Consider the following 14,054-nt stretch of genomic DNA (forward strand, 5'->3'; position numbering starts at 1 on the left):
ACTGGTAACCAAGTTGGACAGAAGTGTGGGTAACCACTACTTGCAATTGCATCTTTTTTTTTTTTTTTTTTTTTAGATTTATTTTCTAGTTGCAGTTGGACACAATATCTTTGTTTTATTTATTTTTATGTGGTGCTGAGGATCCAACCCAGGGCCTTGAATGTGCTAGGCGAGTGCTCTACCACTGAGCACAACCCCAACCCCCAATTGTGTCTTTTTTTTTTTAGTTGGATAGACCTTATTTATTTATGTGCAGTGCTGAAAATCAAACTCAGTGCCTCCCACATGCTAGGCAAGGGCTCCTCCACTGAGCCCCAGCCCCACAATTGCTTCGTGACGGGAGGCGGTCTTGCAGGACCCAGCCCGTAACCTACTCTCACTCCAGGTAGTTGATGTCAGAACTCAGCTGCAGGATGCCCAGTTGGTATCCACAGGGAACAGGAAGTTTTTCTGACTACACCTCAAGCTGTGTCCTGAGCACTTCGTGAAGATGAACTCATCAGATCTTTCAGGAAGGTTGGTGGTTGAGCCCAAATGGAAGTCAAAGTTAAAATGAGGTTAAATAGTTCCCTGGTGTCTCACAGAGGTGACTGGTGGAGCCACAACCCCAGCCCAGGGAGGCTGGCGGGGAATGTGTCCAGAACACCGTGTGCCACTGCTTGTCTCTGTTCCCATGTGGGCGGTCCAGAGCCTGTAGTTGTGACACCAAAAGAACGGCCAGTGCTAAAAGAATGTGGGTTGTTTTGTTTTGTGTCTCGAGACTTAAAAACAAACACAGAACATTCTTTCTGAAGTGTGTATTTAGCATTTAGTGCTGGGTGCACATTCTTCCAGAGGTGCTCCAGACCGGAGGACAGCTAACCTGCAGCTAAGACTGGCCTCATCTGGCGGGCACCATGGCATATGCTGCTTGGGAGGCTGAGGCAGGAGGATGGCAAGTTCAAAGCCAGCCTCAGCAAAAGCCAGGTGCTAATAAGCAACTCAGTGAGACCCTGTCTCTAAATCAAATACAAAATAGGGCTGGGGATGTGGCTCAGTGCTGAGTGCCTGAGTTGAATCCCTGGTATCAAGAAGGGGGAAAACCCACTGGCCTCATCGGATTGTGCAGTCAGGCCAAGTTTACTTTTGTCCCGTGAGTGGTATGAAACTAAGTTCCTTTGATTCATTTATTGGGCAGCTTCTTGAGTGCCTAACGTAGCCAGGGCTAGTACTCCCTAACCTTGGGCAGTTATTTGGGTTCTTGAGCCTGATAAAGTGTTAAGCGAGGGAGAGAGACGTGTTCCATTTCACAGGGCTGAAGATGAGAGGGTCAAGGAGGACTTCAAATGAAAAGATGACGACAAAAGAAGCACAGGCCTGCGGGGTATTCCAGGACTGCAGAAGGGAAGGGACACGGAGGGGGACACGGAGGGGACCACGGAGGTGGAGAGGCATGGGGCCGCGAGTTCAGACCTGAGGGACTCGTTCCTGTTCCAGGCCACGGCAGGGACTGTTCTCATGTGCAAGAGCGCCGTGCCTTGGGAGCCTCTTCAGTAAGAGGCTGGTGTAACCCAGCTCAGCTGACATGGTCCCAAAGCAAGCAGAAGCTGGCAGACCCGCCACACACACTGCCAGCTCCGGGTGCCAGCATCCATCTTCTCTGCCAGTCCCCGTCAGGATGCCCTGGATTTGAAATTTTGCTAAGTGAGCACAATACTAGGTTTCAGTGAGCAAGCAGGCCAAGGAGGTTAGAAAAATACAAAATTTTAATCTCTACTTATGACAGTCTTGTCAAAGCCCCGAATTAAAAACTTTTTTTTCCAACCTGCAGAGCAGAACAGGGCTGAGCCTCCACTCAGAACTTTGCGGGCACTCTCTGCCTTTTTCCTCTTAGCCCAAGGCTCTGTGCTGACCCACCCACTCGCTGCTCATCATTGCTCTGGGGGTAGCGGCTTGAAAGCCAGCCTGCCCATCCTGCCAGCCCAGGTGAGTCCCATGCTGGGCCACCACAGCCCTGTTCTGTAACCCAAGAACCCTGCAGCCTCGGGCCCAACCCCCAAGTCCAGCCATCTGCCAGGACAGCTGCGAGGCCAGGGGGCCGTCCAGGGAGAGCACCCGCAGGGCTGCGAGCCCGGGATCTGTGGCCTCCTGCTGACCTTCTCCAGCCTCCTGGCCCACGTTGTGGAACGTGGGTCTTTAAGGCACCAAGTGATTGAAGAACTGGCTCTGTTTCTGATCAAGGCCTTCCTGTTACTCGTTAGTTAGTAACTGCTGGATGCGCTGGCACCCCGGCAGCTCCGGGAAGTCCTCAGTCTGTCTTCAGGGCAGGATGTAGGTAATTCTCTGAGCAACAGACTTGCAGCCCTGGGAGGAAAAGAGTCGTTCCTCCTGGGGGACATAGGTCATCATCTTGGCGATCTCGTCCAGGGACTCTTCTGTGTGCGGGAGCTCCTGGCTCAGGAAGGCGTCGCGAGCACACAGCCTCACGTGATGGTATTCCAGCGGCAGGAAGGGGACAAAGACGTCAATCAGGTCTTCTTTCACCAGACGGCTGCGGCCAAAGCCACTGTCTGAAATCAAGACAAAGTCACATGGAAGCTGCCCCGAGGCTGAACCCAGTGGGGCTCTACTGAGTCCCAGGACCCGCAGCATGGGCAGATTTGGTCTCGTGTGAAGCCCCAGGGGGGCTGTCTGCAGCGCGTGCCAAGAGCCACACCACTGGGTCTCCTGGAGCAGGTGAGCAGGGAGCGGTGGCTGGTGCCTGGCCTTGTCCAGTGGCAGGAGCAATCCTCCATTGGACAAGGCCGTGGAGGCTGACCGCTGAGGGTCTCACAGTGACACTCTGCTCAGAGCCTCTGTGTCTCCTGGGCCAGTGCCAATGCCTCTTTCAAAGCATTTTCAGAAAGGCGCTCTTCCTGTGCCACCCACAGTTGACAACACGGGATGACTGGAGCGTGTCTTCTGGATGGTCAGGGCCCCTGTGCACCTCACAATCACACCACCAGCGTTCACGCTAATCACCTCCAACTGTGGCTTGTCTTGTGCGTGGGTCACTCACCTGTGGACCCCATGATCTCGGCTCGGAGGCGGGGCTCTAAGTCTTCCATCGTAATTTCTTCCCGGGGCCGTCCAGCCTTAAGCCGTGTCAGGACCACCTCGTTGACAACGTTGCCCCCGAGGTTACTGAAAGAGACACGAAGGGCCTGTTGACAGAGGCTGTATTTTTAAGCCTAGATTCCCAATGGGTTCCCTGACCACGAGGCCAAAACCCCGGTGTGGGAAGAGTGGAGGCTGCGGGCCGGCCTCAGCCCTCCGGGGGAGACCTTGGCACAACTAGCATCTGCACAGAAAAGAGGACGTCCTGCCTTGCCACCCCAGCTCCCTTTGACAAAAGCTTAGGAAACTGCCAGGCGCAGAGGGCACAGCAATGGTTAGATGTGGTTCCTCCTCTGAGTTCTGTGGGACAAGGGCCACGTGTGTGAGGCTCCAGGACAGCATGGCAAGTGTCTGACCCAAGGAGAGCCTCGCGTTGAGGCAGAGGGCGAGTAACGGTCCTCAGAGCCGAGGAGGAGGGGCGTGGCCCGACGCAGAGGCCCAGGGGGCTGTGCAGCAAAGCATCAAAGGCAGGCTGAGACTCTGGGGGGCCCTCGCCATGTTTGCAGATACGGGCCACGGAACCACCGAAGGGCTTGGAGCTGGGGAGCGTCAGGTGGCGACCTGGTCGGTTTTACGTTCTGAGAAGATCATTTCAGGGCTACAGAGACTGATTGAAGGGCCATGGATGGTTGCAGAGAGCTAGTCCCCAAGCCTTCTGCCAGCAGTCCACACTCAGAGGTGACAGGTGATGGAGAGAAGGACAGAAGAATTAAGAAATACCACTGAGCCGGGTGTGGTGGTGCCTGTCTGTGATCCCAGCCACCGGGAAGGCTGAGGCTGGAGGACCACAAGATCAAGGCCAGCCTCAGCAACTTCGCAAGGCCCTAAGCAACTTAGTGAGACCTTACCTCAAAATAAAAAATAAATACGGCTGAGGGATGTGGCTCAGTGGTAAAGTGCCCCTGGGTTCATCCCTGGTACCAAAAAAAAACGAAAGAGGGGCTGGGGTGTGGCTCAGTGGTAGAGCGCTCGCCTAGCACGTGCGAGGCCCTGGGTTCGATCCTCAGCACCCCATAAAAATAAATAAAGGTACTGTGTCTCACTACAAAAAAAAAATAGAAAGAAAGAAAACACCACTGACAAGACCCTGTCACTGATGGACACGAGAAGTGAGAGAGGACACGCGTCTGCCCTGGGCTTCCAACTGCTCCCGTCACAGGCGCCAATGTGCTCCCGTCACAGGCGCCAATGTGCTCCCCACGCTCCAGTGTTCTTCCATGGCTCTGGGGGACTGGGATGTCACTGGGCAATGGGAATTAGGGGTCTGGAGCACAGAACAGGATGGGGTTAGTCAGGGGATAAGGCGAGGAACCCAGAGAGCCACCAACAGGAGCTAGCACAGAGGTGCACAGACCTGGGGCCGGAGCGCAGCCCCCTCCCAGGGCAGCACCCACCTCCCTCCCACCCCCGCCCCCGACCTAGGCTGCAGCCCCAGGCAGCTCCTTGGCCACCTCCGCCTGGGCCTCTCTGGCTCTGCCACCTGCCTCTCCACAGCCGGACGGGGAAGGTAGCAACGAGGGACTGCGGCACGCAGGCAGCAAGGAGCAGGGTCCAGCGCCTCCATTCCTCCCCTCCAGTCGACCCGGAGTCCCCTGGGACACCCTCCTGTGTGTCAACTCACTTCTGGGCTCATTTAGCATCTGAGCACACCCCTGAGCAAGGCGCCCAGGCAGGGAGAGGGGCTGGGTGCTCCCCCTCACATCTCCCCAGCCGGGGGCACCCCCCTGCCCAGCAGCTAAGCCAGAACGGACGGGCTGTCTCACCACATGGTCCACAGCCTCCTTCCTGAAGGGACCAATGTACTTCTGAAGACAGACTTTACCGGGGGCTGTGGGCACTGCAGGGACAAGGGCAGTCCCCTCCCCTTCCTCCAGGTCAGTGCTCAGCCAGACTTGTCCAGACACCTGCGTGTGGAGAAGCTGCTCACAGCACTGCTCCTGCTCCCCAGCCCCCACCTCTGTAGGAAGGGCCACAGGTCATCTGGACGCCCGAGGGCCTTCAGCAGAGGCAAGGTCACCCTGCTGCCAAGGGACTGCCCCCTCCCGCGTTCCCCACAGGAGGCAGAGGCAAGTGCTTGTGTCTCCACTGGCATGAAGGCCGCTCCTGGGATAAGGGCCAGACCAGCGGGGCTGACTACCAGCTCCTGGGCAGACCCCAGGGCCTTCCCGCTTCCACCCAGGAGGCCACCAGACTCCAAGTGGGTGGGGAACAGGAAGCGTGGCCTGCTTCTCTAAGGAGCCCCAGCACCTAGCCCAGTGCTCGGCACACAGCAGGGGCTCCACAGTGCGCATTAGATAAATGGACATGGCTGCACATCTGTCCATGCCACCTCCAACTCCCTTCTGAATGGCCCCTCTGGTCTGCCTCCCCCTCCCCAGGCCACGCTGCCGTCTTTACCTCACCAGGAGGCACGACCAGGAGGCCCCTCTCTATGCCCCCTCCCCTCGTCTTCAGCTCCTCAGGGCTGCCACCACCAGGCCACCTATAGACAGACACTTCCCCCAGGAAGGACCTCACCCCCCAGGCCCCCTGCCAACCCGGCCCAGCAGGCACCTCTATTCACCAGCCCTCTGAGGGCCTGGGACAGGACAACGTCCAAGCTCGCAGCCCTCGGCCCGAGACCCCGAGGAAGGGACTCAGGTTCTCTCCAGGACCAGCCATCCCCGACAACGACCCGGAACAGAGCAGCACCAACTGCTCCTCCCTGGAGAACAGAGGCAGGTCGACCCTGATCTCTTTGAGAGAAGGAAACCTGACCAAAGGTGCCCGAGTCAGAAAAGGCAGCCACCACACACAGGTCACTGGGGGAGGTCCGGAGCTCTCAGAGTCGCAGGCCTCCCCACCTGTGCTGGCACTGTCCCTGCCTCGCCTGGCAGCCGCCCAGGTAAATGGGCCTCATTCCCTCTTCCTTTACAGCTCCCCGGCCCCACAGGGGTCCTGCCCATGACCCTTCCCGAGCCTTCTACCCGGGTAGAAACGAGCAGGAGTAGTCGAGGTCGGTTTCTGGCAACCAGACAGGAGGCACCGAGTTCTGGCGACCTAGGGCCAGGCTCCGACACCCCAAGCCCCACAGGCTCACTCCCTGCTTCACTGCCACTCGGGAACCGCACCCTGGAACAGCACCTCCAGGCTCTGACCACCAGTGAGCAGTGCTTCAGGACAGGCCCTGGACCCGCCCTAAAACGACCTCCCGAGGGGGGGGGGGAAGAGCGGGAAGTGTCCCCAAACAGAACCTGAAGGACAGAACCTAAATTAGAAGGGGCACCCTTGGTGGTCGCAGGATGGACCAGGGCGCCCACCAGTCCCCGGCCTGGTGTACAGGTGCAGGCCAGTGTGCCCGGCCTCCGGAGCCACACCTCCCGAGGGCAGGAGGTCTGTTGGGGGAGCCGACCCAGCTCCTGCTCACAGCTGGGGCCACCATGTTGGCTTCTACAGGCGCTGGGCATGGGTCCTGCCAGGTGTCGCCCCTTCCTACCTGCCATCAGGTGCCACAGAGGGCAGGCCACCAAAGCCACTGGGGCCTCAGTGCAAACAGCAGGTGAGGCTATTTCCCAGGGTTAAATGGCAGGTGTTCCCCGGGTGTGACTCAGTCACGTTGCAGCTCAAATTGCTTGTCACCCAGGACAGTACTCCTCACCACCAAGGGGAGGAGATTCCACGATGGACCTCAGCTCCCACATACACGTCTTCCCCACCCACCGTCGCTGGATGCCTGGCCTCAGGAGTTCAGGGCAGCCGGGGGTGGGGGTGGGGCTGCTGGATGTGGCCCTGCGTGACCGGGGGTGGACTGGCTGCGGTCAGTGGCAGGCGCTCGCAGGCCATGTGTGGGGCTGTGGGTTCCATCCTCGGCACCACACAAAAATACATAAAATAAAGGCGTGTGTCCATCTACATCTAAAGACACATTCTAACAAATCATTTAAAAAAGTGAAAGGTGGTCCCCAAGCTTCATCCTGCAGGAGGGGACTGGCTTCTGCAGCAGCAGTTCAGAGGGTCCCCAGCACCCGTGCCCCACGACCTGGGGGCTTCCGTGGAGAAGCCTTAGGGCCAAGGCCACTCCTCTATCTGGCCTCCTCTGACTCACTGCCCCAGGAGGAGCCCTGAGCCTGCTGCTTAGAACCTGGGGAGAAGGTTGAGAACCCAAGAGGCGACCTGTCCTCAACTCCTGACTCTGGGCACGCAGACTATATCAGACGTCTCTCTTCAACTCACTCGGGGACCCTCGTCCTCCGCCTCACAGCTCACGTCCCACAAGCCTGCACAGCAGGGTGGACTCGCCATCACACCAGAATCCTGACCTGGCACTAGTTTAAACCTGTCCCAAGGGTCCGCAGGAAGCCAGGTCTGCTGTCCGCAGCTCACCCCTCCATGCTCCCAGCCTGGGCGAAATCGTCCCCACTCCCCGTCCTCACCAGGTGTGCCCTGAAAACCCCCTGCAACAGGGGCGGCCAGGGGTGGGGAGGAGGAGCCTGCAGCCTGTGGGGAAGCAACTGGTTTGACTTCTAGGGAGTCTGCAAGAAGCTGGTGCAAAGCTTCAAGCCAAAGCCTCCATAAAGAGACAGAGTGGAACAAGTTATTTCTGTTTGCTTCCTGCAGGGCCACTTCAAGAGCCTGGGACACTCAGCAAAACAGAAGCAGGGAAATGTAGCCCTGTGGCAAGTCCTGCAGGTATCACAGATCTAACCACACTCACCCAGGGTTTGGCCAGCGCTTCCTCTTGGCAGAAAGAGACCTTCAGGCCTCTGGGGCTGGGGAAGAACTACTCGGCCCTCTGAGCAGCTGCCTTGGGAGCTCTCAGGGTCATGGGTACTTGGTTTTGAGTTAATGAGCTGTCTGCTGTCTGGAATAGCAAAGAAGCCCTCCAACACCCGCCACACCTCCCCTCACTCAGACTCACCTGAGAAAAAGAAAGATGTTCCTCGGAGACTCAGTGCTGTGGCCCTCAGTGGCGTGGCGTTCCAAGTGTGGCCCTAGGAGCTCTAGCAGCCCCGGGTGCAGCTTCTCAGCCTCGTCAAAGATGAACAGGCTCTGTGGGCAGCGCTGCTGCGTCCCCTGGATCTGGCTGGTCAGCTGCTCCTGCACAGGACACAGGGAGCTGTGGAGACCTGGGGACACATCCCACCCTCCAGCCACAGTCCGGGTCAGGGCACCAGTTTCCCCAGCACTTCCCACGTGGGTTGCCTGGGACTGGGATCCATGCCCTGGAGGCGATTTTCCTGAACCTGAAGGTCGGCAGCCCTAGTCTGGGGAGAGGAAGGGGCCTGGGGGCAATGGAAAGAACCCCTTGTGTCCCTGGGCACAAGCCCCCACTCCAGCCTTCTCCCTCCTCTCCAGGCCTAGGTCCCGTCCTGGTCCTGGAAGTACCTGTCAACTCCCCAAGGGCAGGGGTCAGGCTCTGCTGTGGGGGTGACAGGCAGGAGGGGCTCAAGGGCCAGAGGCAGCCACTCCCCTGCCTGCGCTCCCAGGAGCAGCCCACCGCTCCCAGGCTGGGCCAAGATCTCAGGGAGGTGACACTCCTGAGCGCCTTCTGGGGCCCAGACAACCTGTAATGCAGGGGCTCCCAGAGATGGTGGGCTCCTGTTACCGCCAAGAGAGTAAACCCTCAATGGAACAGAAGCTGCTTTGTGTTCCCAGAGCTGTTGTTCCCAACTTCTTAGCCTGGCCTACACTCCCTGTCCCTCTCTAACCTCCTCGGAGTCTGACTTCAGCGCCCCATCACCCAAGTGCACGGGTGTGTGTGGACACGCCAATTTTTACAGCAGGGAAGTTGGGATCCACAGAGTCAGGTAATTTCTCCTGAGAAGGCCCAGCTGTTGGCCGCCTGCCTTGAGGCCATCTGGAGTTCAGGACAGTCCACCCTGCCCTTGCCCTCTAGGTCATACTGAAAGGGCAACCTCCGTTCTCAGAGACGTCTGTGACAACTAAAAGCTAAAGCCAGGAGCAGTCATGTCCTTAGTCTTGCAGCTGAAGGAGTTTGCACATTTTCCTGACCAATTTTAAGTGCTGCAGGTCTGACAGGGAAGAAACCGGACCAGCAGAGCAGCAAGGGAACCTTCTGTCCACCCACTTGTGGCTACGATGAGCGGTTACGGGAAGACACGGAAACCACCTGATAGGGCTGCCTCCTTTTAAAACACAACACCACGGGGGATGGGGCTGGCCCAGCATGCTGGAGGCCCTGGGTTCCCTCCCCAGCACCACATTTTTTTGTTTTAAAAAGGCAGGATATGCTTCTTTTTTTTAATATTTATTTTTTAGTTGTAGTTGGACACATACCTTTATTTCACTGACTTATTTTTATGTGGTGCTGAGGATCAAACCCAGGGTCTCGTGCGTGCAAGGTGAGCGCTCTACCACTGAGCCACAACCCCAGCCCAGGATATGCAACTTTCTGTCCAATAAAATTGCAATAGTTGGGCTGGGGATGTGGCTCAAGCGGTAGCGCGCTCGCCTGGCACGCGTGCGGCCCGGGTTCGATCCTCAGCACCACATACCAACAAAGATGTTGTGTCCGCCAAAAACTGAAAAATAAATATTAAAATTCTCTCTCTCTCTCTCTCTAAAAAAAAGAAAACTGCAATAGTGTGGGACAGCTCGGGGCAAGGGCAGACATGCGGACACTGCTGCGAGCCAGCCAGGTTGGGTCCGTGCCCGGAGATCATGGCAAAGGTTTTGCTTTCCTCTCATTTCCCCACTTCCCTAACACAAAAGTCAATACACCACTGATTCTGGGAAGCTGCGTCTGGCTTCTCTCTCATGCATGACTGTGGAGTCTAAAACAGCAGTTGTTCCTCTGAAGGATCGGGGCCACTGTCACAGGTTCTGTCACACACCGCTGCCTGCGTCCTGGTCCTGCCCTTCCCGAGGCTTCCCAGAGCCCACCTCCTTTCAGGCTCGGGGTCTCCCTCAGCAGAGGCCTCGCTCCAGCCCCAGCCCTGGGTGCATTCCCAGTGCGCCCGCCTCACCTGGTACAGGTCCACATACTTGGGGTGTGGGAAATGGAACGTGGCGATGAACATCTTGACACACTCGCTCCTCAGCCCCTCCCGATACAGGTTCTCTGCCAGCATGCGCGCCACAAAGTTCTTGCCTGTGCCAGACCAGCCATGGAACGACAGAGCCAGGGCCTTCTCTGGCCAGGGCCTCTCTAAGTAGCCCCTCACCGTTCTCAGGACCAGCTCACGGGCCAGATGCTGGCCATGCAGGCGCACACTCAGGTTCGATTCCAAGCCTGGGGCAGGAAAGAGGAGGCCACAGTGAGAGGCACACAGGGGCATGACTCCTGCAGGTAGGGGTGTGGTCAGCCAAGCATCTCTGGTCATTCCTAAGGTGGATCACTGATTCATGCCATTTGGCCTTAGGGGGCAGACCTTGCAGCAGAATGGATTCAAGGGCCATTTTCTGAAGTTTGAGAAATCAAGATTGAACTCAGGGAGAGAACAGAATCACCCTTTCTGAAGACATCCCAGATGTGGGCACAGACCAGTTTGGAGGAAGGACCCTGCCCGCACCCTAGGCTGCCCCCATTCTTTATCTTCAGGCCTCCTGGAAAGCTTTATGGAGAAACCTCAGTTTATTCATTCTATTTCAATTCAGCAAACTCTTTGTCCATAATGCCGGCTGGGAACACAGCCCTGCGCTGGGCATCCTGGTGGAGGTGAGGTGTGCTGCCAGCTGGCCTGAGGCACTGCCATTCTGAGTTCTGGATCAACTGGTTTGGCACCTTGAGCCAACCAGGTCAAGGTCTACTGGAAGTATCACATCACTTCAAAACTAGTAGTGTCACAGGAGGGAAAATTAACTTCTACTGCTATTTTTCCTGTATTCAAAACTGTGCTGTTTTATATTTGATTTTCACAGTAATTCTGTAAGGCACGTACTATTATTCCCCCTTTAAAGTGGAGGAAACAGACTTGGGAAGGACTGTCCAAAATTTGCCGGCACAGGTGTTTCTGATTCCCTAGCAGAACAATCTGGACTCCCAGACCTTTCAGAGAGGTAACCTGCCGACTCACATCTAAAGTCTTATTCTGATCAGCAGAAATCCAAATTCACACTCCCTGATCTCTGTGCAGTCTGGTATTCGGTCTTGTGCCAGGCCATGTCCCTAGACATACTGTGTCACTGGCACTTCTTCCAATTAAGTGGCCTAATATCTAGGGTGGGTCTCATTTCTGGAGATGGAAATGCTGGGATCAGGGAAACTCTAGGCAGGAAACTACTCCTGGGGAAAAGAGGGAACTTCTGCAAACCACCAATGCAGCAGTCCCTTAACAGGCTAGACTAAGAATTGCCCTCTGAGAGTTAAATGCAAATCCCTTTAGTATGCAAATAAAGTCACCTGAACTGAATAAAACATCCAAGAGAGGAAGATTACTTAGCAGAACTTCACATGCAGTTGAACTTGAAGGAGAACATTTGCAGGCACATGGGTAGAACAGTTTTCAATCCATGTGATCGCTAATATGGATTCGTTTATAATGAGAAACCATCTCCTATTTCTGTCAGCTGCTGACACATCGTCACTGATCCAAAATAAACTGGAAACCCAAGTTGTTTCCCCCAGACATTTATTGGCTAAAGGTTAGAAAGGGACACTTGGAATCACAACACAATTCTGATTGGTTCTCTTGCTTGAACCTCTGCGAGGTTACTATTATTGTTCAGAGAAGCAAGGTGCTCTGGGCCTGACTCTCCCAAGGGTCACAGATATGTTGTATTAAGGGTTAATCCCAGCAAAACTCCTAGCACCATGCTTAGTATATAGTTGGAGCTCCATAGACATTAGCTTCTCTTTTTCCTAGGACCAATTCCCATGGTAGAACATGGTGAGAGATGGCAAATAGGCAGAGGACAATCTTCAGTCTCAACAAGGGACCGCCAGTGGCATTCAGCAGCCTGGCCTACCCTGGTAGTGTCCCTTCCTCCCGTCTTAAGTCTGGTATGACATGGTCATGGTATTCCCATGGATTCCAACAAGCTGAGCCATGAAACAATAGGTAAAAAAGGGACTTCTCCTTGATTCAAGTAACAGTGTCACTCACTGGGTTCCATCTTCAGTACAACACAAACAAAAAACCCACAGAGAATAGAAGTGCTCTGGCCTCTGTGTTTAAATGAGTGAATGCAAAATCCATTAAGGACACCACTAATGTTGGTCTCACATTGTTCCCATTTTGGAGGGTGTTATTTCTGGAAAGCCTAGTAGTTTCATGTCTTGTCCAAAGAAGATTCTCAAATAACTGCAGACCTGAGTGCAATTTCAGTGTGACAATTCCTGCATTAGGGGAGTTGCACCCCAGTAGTGACCTCGCCTCCCCCCGCCCCCCCCCCCCCCGCCCCCGTACATCCCTGACTTTGGAAACCAAGCCTGGGTCCAACCTGGAAAGTTGTTGGAGATCCTGCAGTCCCCGCCACTGCAGCAGTCCTGGAAGCCACAGTACCACGTAGTGAGGATATCCAGGTACCGTTGACCCAAACCAGGGAGGCTCCAGCCTGGAAAAAGAGGGGCTGTGAGACAAGGACAAGAGCCTTTGGCCCACGGCAGTGAACAGAGAAGCGACAGCCATACCACGCCATTTGTTAATGACAACGCCAGAACCCAAACTCGAGTCCCCACGCCCCCTGCCCAGGTTCCGCCCACTGCACGTGCTCCAGCGCGTCTCCGCGAGCAGCTGGGGAGGAGAGGTTCCGGGGCTGGAGGGCAGTCACCAGCTGCGTCCGCGGCGGACCTTCCTTAAAGTCCCCAGAAGGCGGGAAAGGGCAGCACCCTGGGCTTGCGGGGCGGGCTGGAGACCGCGCAGGACGCGGCGGAGGCGGGTCTGGAGGCGCAGGGACCGGGTGGGGCGGCGGGCGGCCCCTGCCCCCAGCCGCGAGCCACAGGCTGGCGAGCCCGGCGCTGGCCGATGGGGCAGCCGGGTGCCGCGAGGAGGGGCACCCCGCGCCCGGAGCGGCAGGTGGCCCCGGCGGTCGGCCGCGCGGACGGCGCTTACCCCCGGGCCCCGCGGCGGCGTCGGCCTCGTCACAGTCGTCGGGCCACAGCTGGCAGCTGAAGAGCGTCCAGTACCGCCTGGAGAGGGCTCCGGCCGCCCGCAGCCAGGCCCTCGCCGAGCCCGGCTCGTCCGTCCCCTCCCACGGCCTCTCGAAGCCGCCGTGCCCAGGTGCGGCGGCGAGCGGCAGCAGCAGCAGGAGGCCGAGGCCGAGGCCGAGCGGGGGCCGCGGGCCGCGGGGCATGGCCGGGCTCTGCCGCCTCCCGCCGCGGCCGCTGCGGCTCTTTAAGGCCCGGGCGGGGCCGTGAGGCGGGCGTGGGCCCGGGGTGGGTGTTGCCACGGCGACCGCCGCCCGGCTGCCTGCTCTCTCAACCCGTGACCCGGGCGGGAAACCGAAACCGGGCTGGTGTCCCGGGATGGCGTCCTGAGGCCGACTTCAGGTCCTGTCCACCCCGACAGCTTCCAGGGTAGTCTATTTCTGGGGCACGATTGCGGTTGCAAAGGCGGTGACACCAGGCCTTGAAATGCCCACTGTCAATCATTCTCTTATTATTTTCGGGTAGCTCTGTTGGTCCATCTGAGGTCTACCAAATAAGGACACACTTTCGTGCATGGCCCCTTGTCTACAGTCAACTTCCTGCCAAACTATTAGAGGCAGCTGGGGATACCCTCTCAGCCAGGGGAGTCAACTGAGCAGAGGCCCTGGGAAGAACGTGCAGGCGGAGGGGGCCCTTGATCCTCTGCAGAGGGAAATGAAACACTGCAGCAAATAACCAGCAGGCTTCCACCAAAAACAAGAGGAAGCTAAAGGTTTCAAGTTTGGAGCTATTTGGGGTTTGGAAACCACCCTCCAAGTTCTGGGGAAATCATGAGGTCTCCTGTTGAGTAATTATATCTCATGAAAAAGAAGGCTACAAGCTCTGTGCACTC

The 14,054-nt window shown here is 56.9% G+C and overlaps 1 protein-coding gene and 1 non-coding gene across 2 annotated transcripts; one reads left to right on the forward strand and one right to left on the reverse strand.

The window, feature by feature from the left end:
• Positions 1-1,755: 1,755 nt before the first annotated feature.
• Tor3a (torsin family 3 member A) lies at positions 1,756-13,368 on the reverse strand. Its single transcript, XM_026388473.2, has 6 exons — positions 13,128-13,368; positions 12,517-12,630; positions 10,101-10,366; positions 8,033-8,211; positions 3,038-3,162; positions 1,756-2,549 (listed from the first exon to the last, which is right to left on the reverse strand). The coding sequence occupies exons 1-6, from the start codon at positions 13,366-13,368 to the stop codon at positions 2,299-2,301; spliced, it is 1,176 nt and encodes a 391-aa protein (XP_026244258.2). The 3' UTR covers positions 1,756-2,298.
• Positions 4,079-4,150, forward strand: Trnaa-agc (transfer RNA alanine (anticodon AGC)). The gene has a single exon. It is a non-coding gene; the product is annotated as a tRNA-Ala (tRNA).
• Positions 13,369-14,054: the final 686 nt, after the last annotated feature.

This window comes from Urocitellus parryii, chromosome 9, assembly GCF_045843805.1.
Source record: "Urocitellus parryii isolate mUroPar1 chromosome 9, mUroPar1.hap1, whole genome shotgun sequence".
Taxonomy (NCBI): Eukaryota; Metazoa; Chordata; class Mammalia; order Rodentia; family Sciuridae; genus Urocitellus; species Urocitellus parryii.